Here is a 19549-nt window from a genome sequence, read left to right on the forward strand (position 1 = left end):
TATATATATATATATATATATATATATATATATATATATATATAAATATATTATATATATATATAAAAATTACAGATAGAAATAAAAAGAAGTACTAAAATGAATAAAACTGAAATAAAAATACTGAAGCAACTGAAGCAAAATAGAAATATAAAAAACTAAAAATTACAAAAGTGCATTACAAAATTGCTAAAACTCAAACTAAAATTAAATGAAAACTGAAAATATAAAAAAATCCAAATATTAATAAATGCTATCATAGTATATAAATCATACTAAAATAACACTGATATTTGATTCTTAATTCTTAACACTCCAAGGCGATTCATTAAAGGTTAGATTGGGTTATTTAAGGTTCACCGACCGCGTTCAAAGTCATTCAACTCCATCTGCTTGAATGGGAAAATTCTAAAATCTCAGAAACATCAGTAAAATACCATATATAAATTCAGGAATAAAATCTGACAACAACAGACTCATATATTGTGCATCTTTAGTTCAAATCACAGGCTTTTTCAGATAATGAGCTTGTGCTTTAATGAAAAAGACTGGCTGCAGACAAACTCAAACTTGCATCTACCGCTGTGAATAAGATGTCTTTATTGTCGTGTTGAATGAAACCATATTCACAATCCATTTACCATGTGGAAGAGGGTAAATGTTCACTTAAAAAAATATAAGATCAATGATGAAAGTTAAAAAGGCAAACCCTTAGTTCACATGGCAAGGCAGATTCACCCATAAATGATCGTCCGAAGGGTCGTTGAGTGTTTGTGTATTTTTTTGTGTGTGCGCATCTATTCCATCTCATCTGCTGTAATATTCACAAATAATGATATTTTAGCCATGCATATGACCGCTAAATCAACATACTGTAAGTTTGGCATATTTTATATAAACTACACACAACCATCTTAAATTGTTTCAATACATTTTTTTTTTTTTTCCCCCACACATTTTTACATTTCCGGATGATCTTATGGATCACAGACGTGATGGTCTGAAGAAGAATTGCTCTGTAATACCAAAAAAAAAAAAAAGAAGACCAAACAACAATATAGATTAAGAAAACATTATTATCTTATACTCTAATGATTAAATAAACAGAAATAAAATAAAATTAAATCAGATCCTCATAAACTTTAATAACAGATTTGGTAGCCTGTAACTCTCCTGAGAAAGGTATGATAAAATGATTTTTATATTATTATTCTTATTCCTGTCATATTTGCTCAAAGCAGATGAATCGAGGGACTCTTGAACTGATAATAAAGTGCCCCGTACAAACTGATTAAACTATAATTGTTTTCCTCCATGTGTTTCTGTACAACATTCATGAGGTTCACTGCATTATGATTATTCCTGTTCCACAATATCATTCAATTAATAATCACATCTAGTACAGGCTTCAAGATTAATTGGTACTTTCCACAAATAGGGTACAAAACAAAGCTTGAAATCTTGATGGTCCACCTCAGGAGGTCAAACTTTTACAGTATATGAGCTGTTTTTTAGTCATTTAATCTGTATTTTAATTATTTAATAAATAAAATAATGTTTAAATTAAATATATAATATATTTTAAATGTAGATTTTTTTTTTTTTAATTATTATAATATTTTTTCCTACATTTAACCGAATATCAATATGATTTTAACTGTTGAACATAGTCAAGACCTCTGAGGTGCAGCAGGCCAAAATTGCCATTTTAAAATTAGCCACTTTGAATGCTATAGATTGATTTGTAAGTTACATAACTGTTTATCTAACATATCAACTAGATGTTTATGTTTTTATTGCTTTAAAAAAAGTAACAAGACCCTTTTCATGGAAAGTGCCGCTAGCGTTTCATTAGAAATACTGTTCCCGCCTGATTCAAAGCTGTACAGTCTATTCTAAAGCAAGTCCCATGATTGTTTTACTACATTATTACAAAATACATAATTCAGTTTGCAACATTCTATATCGAGGTGCTAATTAAAAACCACAACATAATCAGCTGAATATTCCCAGCAGTTTGATAAATCAAAATGGACACAACATTACAAAAGAAAAGTGCTTCTCAGGATCCTATTTGGCTTCCTCAAAGAAAATGTCTCTCAAACGCTCAAAGTAAAGCCCCTCGCCACTGCAACGGGACACCTGCACACACATAGATCCCCTCATGAACATTTCAAACCCAGACGTCTGATAGTCCCTCGGAGGAAACGTCACCTTCGCCGACAGTGGGCCGTTTGGAAGAACAAAACTAGGTCATTCTGGCTCTTTATTTAAGTAATGGCAGTTTAAGACATCAGGTTCTATATGTGCAAACTAAATGGTCGATCAAGTCTCTTACGAACAGCGTCAAACTTAGAATGAAAGTGTTGAAAACATGCGGAGAAAAGAAAGACTCAAGTATGGTGCATTTTTATAACCCCTTTGACCTTTTTTTTTACAGTTTCTTGTCGATTCATTTATAATAATTGTGTTTGATTAAGGCGTTTACACACTAAAGAAAGCTGCGTTTTGCGATCCGTTTCGAAGGTGCGGGAAACATGGGGTCATAAGCGGGAATGCAGCAAACCGGATTTGCAAAACTGAACTCGAACCCGCCTCCTTGAGATTCCAAGAGCTCAATGAATGCGAAAAATGTGTTTTCTCAAAAATTTTTTTTTCATTTTTCATGTACGTCTTTGCAAAGCAGCATTGAAATCAATGGATCTGAAGCATTGCCTAAAAGTTACATTTCTCAATGTTTGCTTGCACAGCTTTCGCAAACCCTTACGTATTTTATCTACGTCTTTGCAAAGCAACATTCCATTGAAATCAATGGATTTGCAACATTGCCCAAAAGTAACAATTCTCAACTTTTGTTTGCACAGCTTTCGCAAACCCTTGCGTATTTTATCTTTTTTTATAAAACGGTAAGTTCCTGTCAGTTGCGTCTTGTTCCGTGTTCACAACAATTCAATGTAAAAGTCTTCGCTACTGACTGACACACTCATAAAGACAGTCTTTGCCGCCATTTAATGGCGTAATAATGTAACTTGTGTTGCTGTTCACGGTCAGGGACCATTTATTCTGGCGGAAGGAAAGCTTTTAGTGAAAGTTTACTTCATGAAAGTTGCACTAAAACATATTTTTGGCTTTAATATTTGTATTGTGTGGTAACCGTTTTATAAAAGCAATAAGGTACTCGAGGCTAGTGCTGTATCATGAATAAGTCACGGCTGAAGGGGTTGCAATGCGAAGGGCGTTGCGTGACTTATTTACGATATAGCACAGCCTCGAGTACCTTATTGCAATGCACCGTTCCTGTTGAAATCAATGGATTTGCAGCATTGCTTAAAGTTACATATTCTCAACATTTGTTTGCACAGCTTTTGCAAACCCTTGCATATTTTATCGACATCTTTGCAATGCAGCATTCCCATGGAAATCAATGGATTTTAGAGTTGCCTAAAAGTTAAATATTTGTAACTTTTGTTTTCACGGCGCAACATCACTTTTGCGTTTTTTATGTATGTTTTTGCATTGCACCATTCCAATTGAAATCAATGGATTGGCAGCGTTCTCTAGTGTGTAGACGCCCTTCAGACCCCTGTGAAAAGCCCATGTCGATGCTGATTGCGAGGGGTTATTGTATATTGCAGGAGGAGCAGCACGGGTCTTCCTTATCTGGCTGAGAGGCATAGTCCATCTGCCTGACTATCTCTGAGAACAGTTCGTCCACCATGGTTTTGCTCTTGGCTGATGTCTCCATGAACGGGCAGCCCCATTCTTCAGCTAGAGCTTGACCCTCGCTCGACGAAACCTCACGCTCGTTGTCCAGGTCCACCTTGTTTCCCACGAGTATCACGGGCACACGCTCATACCTGTGAATGCACATGACACGATAATGAGCAGAAGCTTCAACACAAAATGACAATTCAAAGGTTAAATGTGGCATTTTTTAGCACTAAATGCAAGAAGTAACAGTTGTTTCCGAACAGGTTTCCTGCACCTTTTGCTCGCGTCTGCCATTGGTCAGGCAAACGGATAGTTCCGCCCCCAAACTCGTGTCATTGGTTGAGTCTACAGTTGACAAAACAAGTCACAGGCTGCATCCGAAATAGCATACTTGTGTATGCGTATGAGTATGTGACATAAGAAGTATGTCTGAATTCACAGCTTTAAAAAAAAGAGTAGGCAAAAAGTACCTGGATGACCTACTACTTCTGGTGAGATTCTGAAGTGTACATATGATGGACACTTTACTATCCCATAAGGCAATGAAATAGAGCTTTAAACTAAATCAGTCACAGTATATATATTGTGAATTGTCCCTAAACAAATACATAAATAATAATGTAACTCTTTACAAGAAGGTTTTTAATTAGTTAACATTAGTTAACTACATTAGTTAGCATGAACTAAAAATGAACAATACTTCTACAACATTTATTAATCTTTGTTAATGTTAATTTCAACAATTACCAATACATTATAAAAAGTTGTACTTGCAAACATTAATTAATGCAGAACATAAACACAGATTAATAAATACTATAACAAATGTATTGCTCAATGTTAGTTCGTGTTATTTAATATGTTACTATAAGAATAATAATAAATAACAATAATAATAACAATACAATCTATACATTGGATGACAGAAGATGAGAAACTGGAAACATATCTTTCACTTAATTTCAAGTGGACACAAAACGGAAAATTTGAACTTCATTAGCTTCACTGTCTACTGAAAATTGCATAATGCTGATAACACAAAGTAAATCCAACAATTTATTTACTATTTTCAACCAAAGTAATCATCATTGGTAAAATGCACCAATAAATAATGAATAATTTGCTCCAGATGAAACTGTTCAATGTGTTTTCTTGACCAAGATGGATTGAGTTAATATGAGAGCAATTCACTCCAGTTATTGAACCACCATCCGATACCAGAGGTCAAAATCGTTAAATATGACGCAAATTTATTTGTCTTCTTCCCAATGGCACACTAGCTGTGTGGCGCTGACCGTAGTGATCCTGGGCGTCCAATAAGAGGCTCAGGATGCGTCTAACACTGTGAATCATTCCCTCCACAGACTCTGAGTCAGAGCTATTGATCTGTCAGACCCTGGTGAAAAACGAGTCTCTTTAGAGAAGTGTGTGTCCAGGGGTGTCGGGCGCTCGGCCCACGGCTCATCAGACCAGCTGAGTCATGGAAACCCATTCCCAGCCTTTTATGCAGAGAGCGGAGGAGTATCGGTTTGATATCAGCTCTAATTAAAAGAGGAGGAAGATCATAGTGACTGTAGAGAGTGATGATGACAACAGCAAGTGAACATCTCAATGGCTGTGAGATGAAAGCATTACTGCTCTTTTTCATCACTCAAGACTCTTAAATGGATAGTTTAGGGATCAGACGATCTTCATTCCAAGCATCAAAAAATTTAAGTAGGCTATATAAAACAGCTATTTTAAAATGTAATAATATTTCACAATTTTTGCAGTTTCTTTCAAAACTTCTTTCAAAAGCATTAAAGGGGACCTAATATGCCTCTTTTTACAAGATGTAATATAAAGGGGCTTTCACACTGGGTAGTTCAAGGAACATAGCTGTTGGGGCCATTTTCCTGGTTGCATTTGCACCGCCAGTAGGAACTATGAAGTGACGTAAGCTGCGCTTGTTGTTGTGACTTTTATTTTGACGGCGCAGCGGACCTTTATTTTGACGGTGCTGAGAATGCTACAGCATGTGCACACAGCGCTCTCTTTTTACGTCTTCATTAGTTTACGATTTGTTTACCAGCCTGTCTAATATGTTATTAGATAGAACTGTTATACAAAGAAAGAAGACAGTATATGATAAAAAAAATTTGCCGTTTGCAGTGTGGTTGATGTCCAGTGTCACTAGCTGAGCAGAAATACATAATCATGTTTCGTTTGGTCCCCTCAAAGTTGCGTTGGATTTTCTCCTTAGATCGAGAGGTCTGTCTATCATTGTTTTCCATGTTTGTAGAGTTAGCTATGGAGTAAATATATAGGCTATAAACTGTGTGAACATGGTTTTTAAAAAAATGTCGGGTGCCGGTGTTTTGCGTGCGTTCGGCAAGTCAACATACACTTACTTCACTGATAGTTCCTATAATGCTGGTTTAGACGCTACTATAGGAGCTCCCAAAAGGAGTTCCTAGAACTAAAATCGTTCCTAGTTTCTGAGGTGCGAACATGGCAAAATTCGGGTACTTCTGCCAATAGTTGTAGGAACTATGAAAAGGTTCCTCTGGTCGAAAGCCCCTTAAGTCTCAGGTGTCCCAAAATGTGTCTGTGAAGCTTCAGCTCAAAATACCCCACAGATCATTTATTTTACCATGTTGTAAATGTCCAGTTTTGAGTAAAAGGAAAAACATGCTGTTTTCGTGCATATGTCTTTAAATGCAAATGAGTTGCTGTTCCCCGCCCCACTTTCCAGAAGTGGGCAGAGCCTTTACAGCTCTTGCCTCGGATACTCTACCACAAACTAACAAAACATCTGTTTGGTTTTGAGTATCATCTCTATCGCGGTCACCCTCACGTGACATTGCAGTTCTTCATCATCATGAAAGTTTATTATCTGTATGTGTTTTACAGTCATATCAGTCTAAACCTCTGATATATGATTTTCTGAGCGCACATATCTGAAGCACGCACACAGAAAGCTGGATGTCAGGCGGCGCTTCCTGTGAGTATCAAACTAAGTTCTCTTTCACGTCTTATTGCACTTAAACTGTCAAATACACACAAGGTTATGTCAAAAACACACAATCAGTTATGTCTGTGAATGTAAACAGCAAGTAAAGAAATTGCATGTGTGTATTAGATCTGTGTATTAAAGTGACAACAGCGTAATATACAGTGCTGTTAATCTGAATGAAACCACAAAAGAAAAACAGAAAATCCCTCACTGCTCTTGACTCAATAACTAAAGCCGGGTGCACACTGTGCGATTTATAATAGTCCTTTACGATGGTTGCTTGTCAGACTGTACGTTCGTGATCCTCATGTCACACTGTGGGATCTCAGCTGTCATTTATGTCAGTCATTTATGTGCGACAGTCAAGATACGTTAAATACAGATGCGCGCATGAAAACTTGTCCAGAGCATTACATCAACCCACACACGTTCGGTGACAGTGAGCTGCATTACACGCGGGACTGAAATGGTGGCTAACAAAGACATCTCTAGCATTAATTTTGATCACGGCTCAAAATTTGTCTCAGACGACCAAATCGTGGCCAAAATCGCACAGTGTGCACCCGCCTTTAGTAGCTTTAATAAGAATACATGTCTTACTTGAATGCTGCTGTTAAATGATCTGGCGAGGAGATAAACATGGCGGACTGTGTACAGCTCACTCAGGGCGGGGTCTATGCTAATAGGGAAGAGTCCGTCAGCAGTCATGGGCGGGGCCTAAGCATTTGTGATAGCTACAATCTGCAAACAGCTTGTTCTGAGACATTGCTTATGATTTATGGGGATTAACAAAAAAAGAAGAATGTGGAGGGAATTTTTACCATTATAGGGTGGATGTGTAGGCTACACCATGAAAAAATGAATTTTGCATAATAGGTCCCCTTTAAAAAAATCTTACTGACCCCAGACTTTTTAATGGTAGTATGCATTATTTGCCGTGCAATTGTTGCACGATGTAAATACTGCAATTCTGTACATAGTAAATGTCAACAGGCATGTTTAACAGGAGCAGGGGTTTCAGAGATGACAGCAGGGGTTCAGGAACTCACTGAATGACATTGTTCAGCATTATTTATGAAGCATCAAACAATAACATCTCGTGCTGCAATGGCATTTAGCATCACCAGCATCATTCACATCATGTTATTCCATCTAGCATTTCACCAGCCTCAGCTAATATACCTTGTAACACTAGTGGGACGTTGTCGTGGGGCGAGAGGTGTGAATGGTGAGTGGGAGGTAAGCGGCACAACAGATGAAATGTCATCTATTGGTGGCGAGCAGGAGAAACGCTATTTATAGACTGACTGACACAAGGGAAGTCTAAAGTCTGGAGTTAGATGCCTTTTTGAGGTCTGGGATGGTTTGTGTCATATTCATATAACCATATGCTGCTTCAGCTCATGTACATGATGGCGTTCACAAGATGAGCTCACATGAGCGCCAACACAATGATACATTTAGCAGTGAGAAACGCAGACTTTTAAGTTTGAAAGCATGTCAACAAAAGAATTATTGTTCTTTTGAATGCTGACATGTCGTGCATTTAGTTTGTACTTTTTATGTACTGCTGATGAAGAATATCAATAAAGCTGGCTGAGAAAACAACTACTGATTTAGCCAGTTTATGAAGTGACATGTTTGAGCAACTAAACTACTTTTCCCAAAACAAATTTCCCATTAGTCTCAGTGGCAGAACAGCTCAGTAGAAGGACAATATACACATATAGAATTGATGTGTGCCTTTTGCTCTTCATTTTGTTTCATAGGTGCTCTAAGAAAGCTTCCTGCATTATTTTAATTACTTATTATGGTTATTAAAAAACAAATTATATATAACTGTTATATAAATGTCTATAAAATGATATATACATATATATTCACACACACACATACAGTTATATAGGTACATAATATTCTAATTGTACTTAATTTTATTTATTTAAAATGATTTAATAATAATAATAATAAATATATATACACACACAATTTATACATATAATATTTTAATTAATTTAAAATATTTAATTAAGTTATTTAATAATAATATTATATATATATATAAAATATTATATATATTATTATTAAATAATGTAAAATTATAAGTTATATATATAATATTAAATTTATATATATATATATATAATTACTTTAATTTAAAATGTTTAATTATATATATATATATATATATATATATATATATATATATATATATATATATAATTAATAATTAATTAAAATTAATTAAAATATTATTATATATGTATATATATATATATATATATATATATATATATATATATATAGTTTTGATTCACCACAAACTGTTTCTCATTCAGTTTCTTAAATGTTGCTTGGTGACATTTTCCAAAATGTCATGCCATGCATTATCATCTTAATGTCTAAGTGATTAAAATAATTTAATACAGTGACAAGATAACAAACATAGCAGCACTAGTTAAGTGAATGTAATTACCCTGGAGTCTAACGAAGCACAAGCCTTCATGACCCACAACATTTATTAGAGGATCATTGAAGCATGAGCGTCTGCTCTTAAAGCACTGACCGAATGTCATGCAGCGATTATAATGGAACCCATGAGCTGCAGATGCAGATGACAAGGTGCATTTACCAATTTAGCATCTGACAGCAGCTCAATAGCTAATTATTCTTTCATGCTACTGTGCGCATGCATTGCTTATTGCCTGAAACCACGCGTCACGGCACAAGCATTTGACTGATAGTGAAATGAACCACACAGGGTAATTTACAATCAAACGCACTGCATCAAATAGATAAATAATGCACTCTAATGATGGAAACTGCAAAAGTTTATTGGTGTTGTTTTAGCATGATTCACTACAGGAATTAAGCAAGTCAGGTTAAAAAAAAAGTGCCTAATGCAATTTATACAGTGGAATTGTTTCGAGAATTTGCCACAGGGTGAAATGCGATCAGTCTAACTGTGATGCAGCACTGAGGGATTTAAAACACATGATTTCACTGTCTGTCTGTCAAAAAGTGAAGGCTGCATTGCTCCGTCCAACGCATTGAAGGCCTCGCCGGCGCAGTTGCCCAGTAACGGTTCGACCCCCGGTGCTTAGGAACACAAAAACAGATGTGATGTCTCCAGAGACCCTGCTGGAAGCAATGCATGCTGGGATGCTTTTGGCCATAAATGCTGGTCAGGCCACATGCTGATTCAGAGTGAAACAAAGGAACCTAGTTGTTAATGAAAACAAAGAGGGGAACGTTGTTTCCAAAGATTCCCAAAATAAAAAGGTCTGTCAGAAATTAAAAGCAGAATTGGCTGAATAAAGTCCAAACTGAGTGAACAAGACACAATGCTCAGAAACTAAACTGCTAGAAGAGGATATATCATTAAAAAGAATCAGAATAACATCAAAGATTAAGAATAGTTACATTTGTTTAGTTCTGTTTCCTGTGTTTTAGTTACCTTAGTTATTCATTGTTTGATTATCAGTTTCACCTGTGGATCGTTTTCCTTCATTGGTTTGTTTTGACCTGTTCTTTGACAGTTCTCGTAGTGTTTATACCTGTAGTTTTGTTTTCTAGTTCTGAGGGTTTTGAATTTAGGTTAATAAAAATTTACACAAATAGATCTGCTTCCTCACCTTTGAGTAACTGTAGCGTGACACATGAAGGAGAATAAATGTTATATTAATTATGGTATTTTTACTTGTTTTTATAAAGCACTTTGAGCCGCATTCCTTTATGAAAGGTGCTATAGAAATAAAGTAAATATTATTTTAAAAAACGGGGAAACAGTGCTTAAACAGTGTTTCTCAAGTCTCTTAGTAAACATGCAGATTATAATAAATAATAGAACAATCGGTTGAATCTGAATCAACACTCATAAAGACTCTCAATGATTGCCACCTACTGGTCAAATAATGTAACCTAGTGAAAGGGTCGCTGAATAAATCTTTTTAGTGAATTGAAGTCACTGTAATGAATCAAAATCGACAGTACTATATTATATTTAACATCATATAGGTTTGGAATAATGTGAGGGCAAATAACTGATGACAGAATTTAGTTTTCGTGGAAGCACGTTTATAGTTGAAAAGACGAAAATACTAAAGCAAAAGGCCAATATATAAAGGAAATTATGTGACGTAAAGAGTACCTATTAAGCTTTTCCACGTTCATCATTCTTTATTGTGTAACATTGTTGGTTGAGCATGTAAAAGCTCTGCAAAGTTACAAAGTCCCTCCAAAGGGGGTTATTCTCTATATTAGTGTTGTCAAAAGTACCGACTTCGGTACCAAACTGGTACTGAAATTTTAAAAATGTGATGATGCCAAAAATTCCCCCTAGCATTTTAAAGGTACTAAAGAGGATCTTTTTGTCGACTGAGAAACCAAAGACTGTTACTGAGTTTTTGAAATGAGCGCATGCGTAAGAATTTCCAGGGAACGCCTCCCAAAACTCGTGCATGAGTATTGGAACACGAGTGTTTACCACCGGCATTCGCTGTGTTGTGTTAGTGGATTCATTATGTCGGACTCACCGCATGTAACTCATAATCTGCAGTTGTTACTCCTGTCTCCTGACAAAAACATCGCATGCAGCGCCTGTGGAGTGTGGAAAGTTACTGGAGCGCGCAGCCGCACTCGTCTCTCACAAGGAACGTCACGGCAGTGATTGACAAGCCAGAGGGCCAATCGTTTACGCGATTGGCTGATGTTTTTAAGGCCCTACCTCGTGCACAGATGATGTATATTAATATTATTCCTTTCAGTGCACCTAATAAATAATCTTTTATCAGTTAGTAAAGACAGTTTCAAGTAATATTGCAAAAATTTATAAAACAAAACATCCTCTTTAACACCTTTAAGTGCTGTTGAGAGGATTCATAAACATATGTCTGTGATTGGCTACAGTGATCAATGGAAGCACATGGAAGTGTTTGAAAGCGGGAGCGTTTGAAAGCAGGCGTCTATCAGCGGATCCCTAACATATCTGCTGATAGATATATCCGCTGATAGACGATTGCTTTCAAACGCTCCCGTGTGTATCTGTGTAAGCGCTCCATGAACAACTTCAAAGGTGACTATTTACATGTTTTTGAATCATTGATCATTGTAGCCAATCACAGACATATCTGTTGTGCACATGAACACAATGGCCAATCAGAGGTGTTTAAGAATCTCAACAGCACTCAAAATGCTAGGGGGAAATGCTGGTATTGTCACATTTTTATAATTTCATTAAAAGAGCTGACTTTCAAAATTTCAAAAGTAACAAATTCCGTACCAAGTCAGTACTTTTGACAACACTACTCCACATCAGTGCGCACTGTTTCTGAACTCCCTGAAACGCCTCCATTGTAGTCTTGAGTTTTCTTCCAGGAACAAACATGTCACAATATTCCTCATTTAAATAATTCCCGCCCAAGGCATACTTAGAATAAAGGCGCAGGGCCTGGTTGAGGCTACGTTCACACTGTCGGTCCAAATCCGATCTAAATCTAAATCTAGTTATGATTTTCCAGAATATCTGCATTTGTTTCTATGGCAATGGCTTGCGTTGGTAGGCATACAACAAAAACAACAACTGCAGCGACTTTCAGCATGTTTCCTATAACAACGTCTGATGTTTACGTTTTACGTGGCGTGAGAAAGTCACATAAACCATGACAAATCCAATCAGAGCAGTCAGACTGAAACAGATTTCCAGAAATGCGATTTGAATAGTATTTCAAACCACATATGAATGTAGCTCGAAACAGATTTTAAAAATCGCATTTCATGTGATTTTTGACCGTTCACACTTGCTAAATCTGAATCACAAAAATCGGATTTGGATTGATAGTCTGACCGTAGCCTTAGTTAGTAGTGTGTTGAAACTCGCGGTTACGGTAAGGGGCGTGACATTTCCCAAACACACTCGAAGCAGTTGACCAATCACAACACACTGATCCAGCTGACCAATCACAGCACGTTGTGCTTTTCAGAAGGAGGGGCTTCATAGAGACAGGAACTAAACAGAGCTTTACTGACAGACTGGGAAGAGAGCGGCTGCAACAACGTCAAAAATGTGTTTCATTCAAGCATGAAAACCTATTCTGGTAGAACCCCAAAACAAATCAAGACTTTGTAAAAGGGCAAAACAGGTCATCTTTAAACACAGTATAAAGTACCTGAACTGATGTGAAAATACATGTGCCTCATCAAGTAAAAGGTCACAATTTAAGTAAAAGGTAGAAAAGTAGCCAAACCAATTTTAAAGTCGTACAACAAACATAATCACCCTCTCGGTGTACGGAAATAGAGGAAATCTCCTCTTCAGAATGAAACACAAATGAAGACAGATGACTTCGTGTTAATACGCCGCAGCTTTGCTCGCGGTCACAGTGGTGCAGCAGAGCGAGCAGCAAATTGGAGCAGGTTAAAAAGCAATCATGATCTTCAGCGGCCTTCCCTACACACTCTCTCCAGACTCTCCATGACGCGGTTTTTCCATGTGTTTCGGAGCTATGAGAATAGCAGAAACACTCCCGCAAAACTGATTTCAGATGAGTGTTAAATGTCAATATCTATGGGCACAAACAGCAGGTTTCCCTCAGGAACACAATCACAATCTCATCTTCCAAGAAGCAAGGTCTCGCGGGAGGCAGTTACACCATCATCCAATCTATGAACGCAACATTTACTTTACAAAGGCGTCATAAGACATGCTGTATATGTGTTGCATTAAATGCACCTAAATTCAATAAATAAATTAATAGAAATATACTGTAAAGCAATTAACAGGTTTAACTTTAATACGCCAAGAATTGCTTTATTTCTTCTTAAAAATGTTTCTCATACATATATATTCAAAAGTTTGGAGTCAGTAGAATTTTTTAAAAAGAAATGAATACTTTTATTCAGCAAGGATGCATTAAATTGATCAAAAGTAACAGTAAACACATTTATAATGTTGCAAAAGATTCTATTTCAAATAAATGCTGTTCTTTTGAACTTTCAATTCATCTAATAATCCTGAAATAAAATGTATCACAGATTCCCCCAAAATATGAAGCAGCACAACTTTTCAGAAATATTTCTTGAGCAGCAAATCAGCATATTAGAATGATTTCTGAAGGATCATGTGACACTGAAAACTGGAGTTATGATGCTGAAAATTCAGCTTTGATCACAGAAATAAATTACACTTTACAATATATTCACATAAAACACAGCTATTTTAAACTGAAATAATATTTCACCATTTTACTGTATTTTATCAAATAAATACAGTCTTTGTGAGCAGAAGAGATACACATTAATATAATAAATGTTATTTAAGTTATATCAAACTGCATGTAGTCTGAATGTCATTAACACATTTACACATCTTCAGATTAATTTGATAATGTTTTTAGATACCAATTAGCATAATTTTAACACATTTTTACAATATGTAAATGCTTTTCACAGAATTGCACATTTAGTATCGCAGATTATGTGAAACAGTGCACAGATTGTGTGTGGGCAGTGTTATATTTATTTTAAACACCTGCCGAAGCTAAATTGATTACGTAGATGTGTGTTTTTAATCTAAATTCATTATAGAGCGTTTCGCATTAGATAGAAAGCAGATGACCGATGGATCCACCCACATTTCCTCTTCTCAGGGTCTCGCTGCCAAAAGTCGAGCGAGCCTTTGGGTTACAGTGCGCTAATGCAGTTGTGATGTTTCTTTGGCTTCCACCAGCACACAATCTCATTTATATTTTGGTGAGTGTGCAAATCTCACCAGCGTTACTGTAGTTATCATCAGCCGTCTCAGCATGTATCTGCCTCCTCCTGCAGATTAACAACCTGTGCCAGAGGTTTAGAAATTTTTTGCAGGTTCTGGCATAAACGGTGCCAATTCAATTCATAATGCGAGAGATAAAGCTGCAAAAAATGTGTGTCCATCCTGAGTGTGTTTAAAGGCGGGAATTTCCACAGGAATTTCAAGCTTCCTTCAGACCCGATTTATGTGTTTATTTAAGGCATTTTTATTTAAGTGGTTTCACAGAGCTGTGCAAGTTCCATGTCTCTTATCGCTCAGCACATTTTATTCACATAGAGTAAAATACTTGAATCTCCAATCAATATTTGTTCATTTATTTAATAATGAATGTATTTGTTTATTTGGCAAGTAGAAATAAGATGGATAAAATGCACAGTTGCTATAATTGCTTCATAATAACTCATACATGTAGTACAAAAATAACTAAATATGGGGCTAATTCATTCTTTATAATCTATTTAGCACCAAATCAGTCAGTATATATATATATATATATATATATATATATATGACTTGATTACTGTGGTAAAGTGGCCAGTTACAGACCGCATTGCCGTAACAGGTAAAGCTCTTCACTAGCTGCACTACTGTTCATAATGTCATCATCATGCAATGCTTAAGGGTGCTTTTGCTATTCAAATGCAACAGTTACTGTATTTGTCACGATCAACCAGACACCTCTGAATAGACAAAGAATGCCAGAAGACAATATGTGAAAAGTGCATAAATAAGAGCTTTTTAAAAGCTTTTCTCATTCAAGGTTCTGACATGATAATGCAGGCCTTTCAGGTTTTGCAGCTACAGTGATGAATCTTTTGTCTCTGTGTGCTTAACCTCACTCTCGCTTTTTAATTGTTCTGTAGGTCCTGTTTATGAAAGCAATGCATTCAAACCTCTTTTAAGAGTTGATATGGAAAAAACACAAACAATACAGCATCTGTTTCTAGGCCTCGGGTCAAACTATGGAAAGATTATAACAGACGCTGCCTCCCATTGGACTTATTATTAACCGTCATATTATTCCACTCACTCACTCAAGTGCTTCCATGTTCTTAACTTGGAAAAACTTGGAAAGTTCACCTCATGCAGAGAAGACAAACTCCTTCACTGAGCAGCACCATGGTAAAATTATGGTTGTTTAATACAGTACTCCTATGTAATATTATACAGAATGATGCCATATTCTTATAACACTTACAAAACAAACTACTGTGGTTGTACCGTGGTAAACTGACAGTATCACATGCTAATACCATGGCACTTCAATATTTACCATAGTACAAGTCGAAAAACATGCATAATTTTCTGTGTTTATTGTTTTTACCTTGCATTTATAAGAACGTACTGTGGCAATACCACGGTAAAATGACACTATCATATGCTAATAGCATGCTACTTTAATATTTGCCATGGTACATGTCCAAAAACATGCTAATACCATTTTTTTTTTTTTGTAAGTTTATTGTTTTCACCTCGAATTTATAAAAAAGTACTGTGGCAGTATCATGTTACAGTTATGGTAATGCCATGGTTCTTTAATACAGTATGTACTATAGTATACTCCTATCAATATAGGACATGAAAAGGTGCTTATAAAATGATAGTATCACATGGTACATTAATATGTGCATGGTACATGAACAAAACCATGGTAATACCATCGTTTACTGTAGATTTGCTATTCATCTTGATTTTACAAAAAAACTATTGTGGCAGTATCATGGTAAAATCACAGTATCACATGCTAATACCATGCTACTTTAATATTTACCATGGTACATGTCCAAAAACATGGCACTACCAACTTACATGTCTGTAAGTTTATTGGTTTTTGTCTTAAATTGACAAAAACACTGTGATAGTATGTTAATATTATGAGGTACTCCAAGGTGCTTCAAAGAAATACTACGATATGCACATCATGGAGTTCAACTAGTCAAAAATTATGGTACCAGGTGCTAATACCAAGGGAGCTACCTCAAAAGTACGGTATCTCAAACAATACCATGCTATTTCCATCAATCATTGCAATACAGTGCAGTGATTTTGGCCAAAGAAGAAGCCTCGCGTCTCTTACCTCTTCACCCGGATGATCTGATCTCTCATGGGCTTTATGTCTTGGAAGCTCTGCTGGTTGACCAGGCTGTATACCAGGATGAAGCCCTGGCCGTTCTTGATGTAGAGATCCCGCATGGACGCGAACTGCTCCGTACCGGCCGTGTCCAGGATCTCCAGCACCGACGGCGATGAATCCACCTCGATCTCCTTGCGGTAGAAGTCTTCGATGGTCGGGTCGTACTTTTCGATGAAGGTCCCGGTCACGAACTGGACCGTGAGAGCGGATTTCCCGACCCCTCCGCTGCCGAGCACCACCACCTTATACTCGCGCATTGCGCACCGAGCCGAACCGACGTGACGCGCGTAATGGAACCAGCTAACAGTGTCCGAGCCGATCAGATGCGACGGGAAACTTGCCTTGAATATTGCAGAAGTCGAGCAGACGCGGAGCCATGGCTGGCTGGATTGCAACACTCACCACAGAGACAAATAACAGAGGCGCGCAAAGAGCCAATGCGCGGACTTCATGGCATCTGTAACCATCTAGAAGAGCCAGAACCCGACAGCTGCTTAAAGAAATAACCTCTAAAAAGCCTCTCAGAGGTCTTTACGTGCATTTTAGCCTATAAAAACGCCGAACACACAGGGCATCACGCGTCCCCTCCGATCCTTAAGGATGCTGCTGCATTCCAGAATAGAAGATGCACACTATTCTGCATCTTACAGCATCCTCAACCGCCATACTCTCGGGTGGAGACCTTCTGAAGCCAGACCACACAGTCTCGGCTCAAGGATAGGAGTTTTATAGCGGGATTGATGCTATTAGCGCTCAATGGGCGCGGAGGAGTGCGACAAGCTACGCCCACTATTCTTAATAAGGCAATGGTGAGTGAGGTGGGCGGGACTTCCGCTTTTAACGTCGGCGCGAATGGTTACAGCCCCAGTTGAGCGACCAATGAGATGCGGCGCAGGGAGCGTGTCAATAAATGATGCTGTTCCTATAGCAACAGCGCGTCGCCTGCATCAGCACCTGAAATAGAAAGCAACAGGGATGCGGCCATTGTGTGCACTGATGGAGGATGTAAGTCTGCAGCGGTTCATTTAAGTATTTGAATACTTCAATGTGTGAATGCAGGATCATTTCTCTTCACTTACTGTAGTTCATCAACATGTTCCACCCTTGTCAATGTTTAATTTTTAATACATCTATTGTTTTAGTATTTCAAACTGATGAATGTTGTGTTTTGCTTGAACAGAATGCTATCTTTATTTTAAAAATGCCATTTTACACATATATTGTTATCTAATACAATGGCATTCATACATATTTCAGCATGTCTTTATGTAATGTACAGACTATGGGCTGTGCAGTTCTTACCTCTTAATAAATTATCCATATCCACATGTCAAGGTCTACAGATTTCATTAGAAAGCAACAGCAGGCTCGAGTTACATCAGTGGTAAATCGTATGTATAATGCATCAGCAGTTCACTGGGTATAAATCCATGTAAGTTTTATACAAGCAACAATAAATTGTCCTAATAAATCACAATGAAATGTTACAACAAAGAATATTAATAAAGCAATGGTTCAGCCAAAAATGAAAAATCAGTAATACTTGCTCACCTAATAGCTTGTCAAACCTGCACTGTAAACATTAACACTCAAAATAATTAATTGGTTTGAGTCGGACAAACTTATATTAAACAAATTAATTCAGTCAAATTCACTTGGAGTATTTAGCTTTTTTTTCCCAAGTTCACAGAACTGATATATTTTAAGTAAGCTGAACTGTTTCATTGTTTTGAGTTTTATGAAATCATTTCTTTTAATTTAGACAAACTTAAAGGGTTAGTTCACCCAATAATGTAATTTCTGTCATTAACTACTCACACATTAAGATATTTTTGATAAAATCCGATGGCTCAGTGAGGCCTGCATTGACAGCAAGATAATTAACACTTTCAGATGCCCAGAAAGCTACTAAAGACAAATTTAAAACAGTTCATGTGACTACAGTGGTTCAATCTTAATGTTATGAAGCGACAAGAATATTTTTTGTGTGCCAAAAAATAGTGACTTAAAATAGCGACTTTATTCTACAGTATCTAGTGATGGGCGATTTCAAATCACTGCTTCATGAAGCTTCAAAGCTTTAAGAATCTTTTGTTTCGAATCAGTGGTTCGGACCGTGCATCAAACTGCCAAAGTCACGTGATTTCAGTAAACGAGGCTTTGTTATGTCATAAGTGTTTCGAAACATTTCCAAATTTCAATGGTTTGGCAGTTTGATACGCGCTCCGAACCACTGATTCGAAACAATAGATTCGTAAAGCTTCAAAGCTTCATGAAGCAGTGTTTTGACTAGATATTGCTGAATAAAGTCGTTATTTTGTTTTTGGTGCACAAAAAGTATTCTCGTCGTTTTATAACATTAAGGTTTAACAACTGTAGTCACATGAACTGTTTTGAATACGTCTTTAGTAGCTTTCTGGGCATTTAAAGGTCTAAATTATCTTGCTGTCAATGCAGGCCTCACTGAGCCATCGGATTTTAACAAAAATATCTTAATTTGTGTTCCAAAGATGAACGAAGGTCTTACGGGTTTGGAACAACATGAGGGTGAGTAATTAATGACAGAATTTTAATTTTGACTAACCCTTTAAGTTTAACTGAAACTGGGTTGGGATTTCAATTTCCAAGCATGCTTTCCCCATGGCACCCGAAAGGGAGAATAAATGCTAAAATTAGTGTTATCTGTTTTTTTTTGTACAAGATTAAGATTTTTGCATCAACAATTCGTTCCAAGAGAACTGCAGAGCTTGTGTAAAATCAGTATCATACTGTAACTAGAATGTACAGTAGCACAATTAATACAAGATCACTCAGTTTTAAATATGGTTTTAATGCCCTACCATATTAAAATGATGGTATCAGATGATAATACTGTTATGATTACAATATTCATATAGCA

General features: G+C 36.7%; 1 protein-coding gene across 1 annotated transcript; it reads right to left on the minus strand.

Annotated features, from left to right (window-relative positions):
* Nucleotides 1-585: 585 nt before the first annotated feature.
* On the minus strand, nucleotides 586-18336 carry rap2ab (RAP2A, member of RAS oncogene family b). The gene is made up of 2 exons (XM_048197914.1): nucleotides 16594-18336; nucleotides 586-3857 (listed from the first exon to the last, which is right to left on the minus strand). Exons 1-2 carry the CDS (start codon nucleotides 16905-16907, stop codon nucleotides 3620-3622), a joined length of 552 nt encoding a protein of 183 aa, XP_048053871.1. The 5' UTR covers nucleotides 16908-18336; the 3' UTR covers nucleotides 586-3619.
* Between the last annotated feature and the right edge of the window lie 1213 nt (nucleotides 18337-19549).

This window comes from Megalobrama amblycephala, linkage group LG7 (assembly GCF_018812025.1).
Source record: "Megalobrama amblycephala isolate DHTTF-2021 linkage group LG7, ASM1881202v1, whole genome shotgun sequence".
NCBI lineage: Eukaryota > Metazoa > Chordata > Actinopteri > Cypriniformes > Xenocyprididae > Megalobrama > Megalobrama amblycephala.

Bases quoted from the DNA above. Each gene is read 5' to 3' on its own strand.
- rap2ab (XM_048197914.1), bottom strand. From the start codon at position 16,907: ATGCGCGAGTATAAGGTGGTGGTGCTCGGCAGCGGAGGGGTCGGGAAA. The intron at 3,858-16,593 runs GTAAGAGACGCG...GTGCATTCACAG, and splicing joins CAGATCATCCGGGTGAAGAG to GTATGAGCGTGTGCCCGTGA.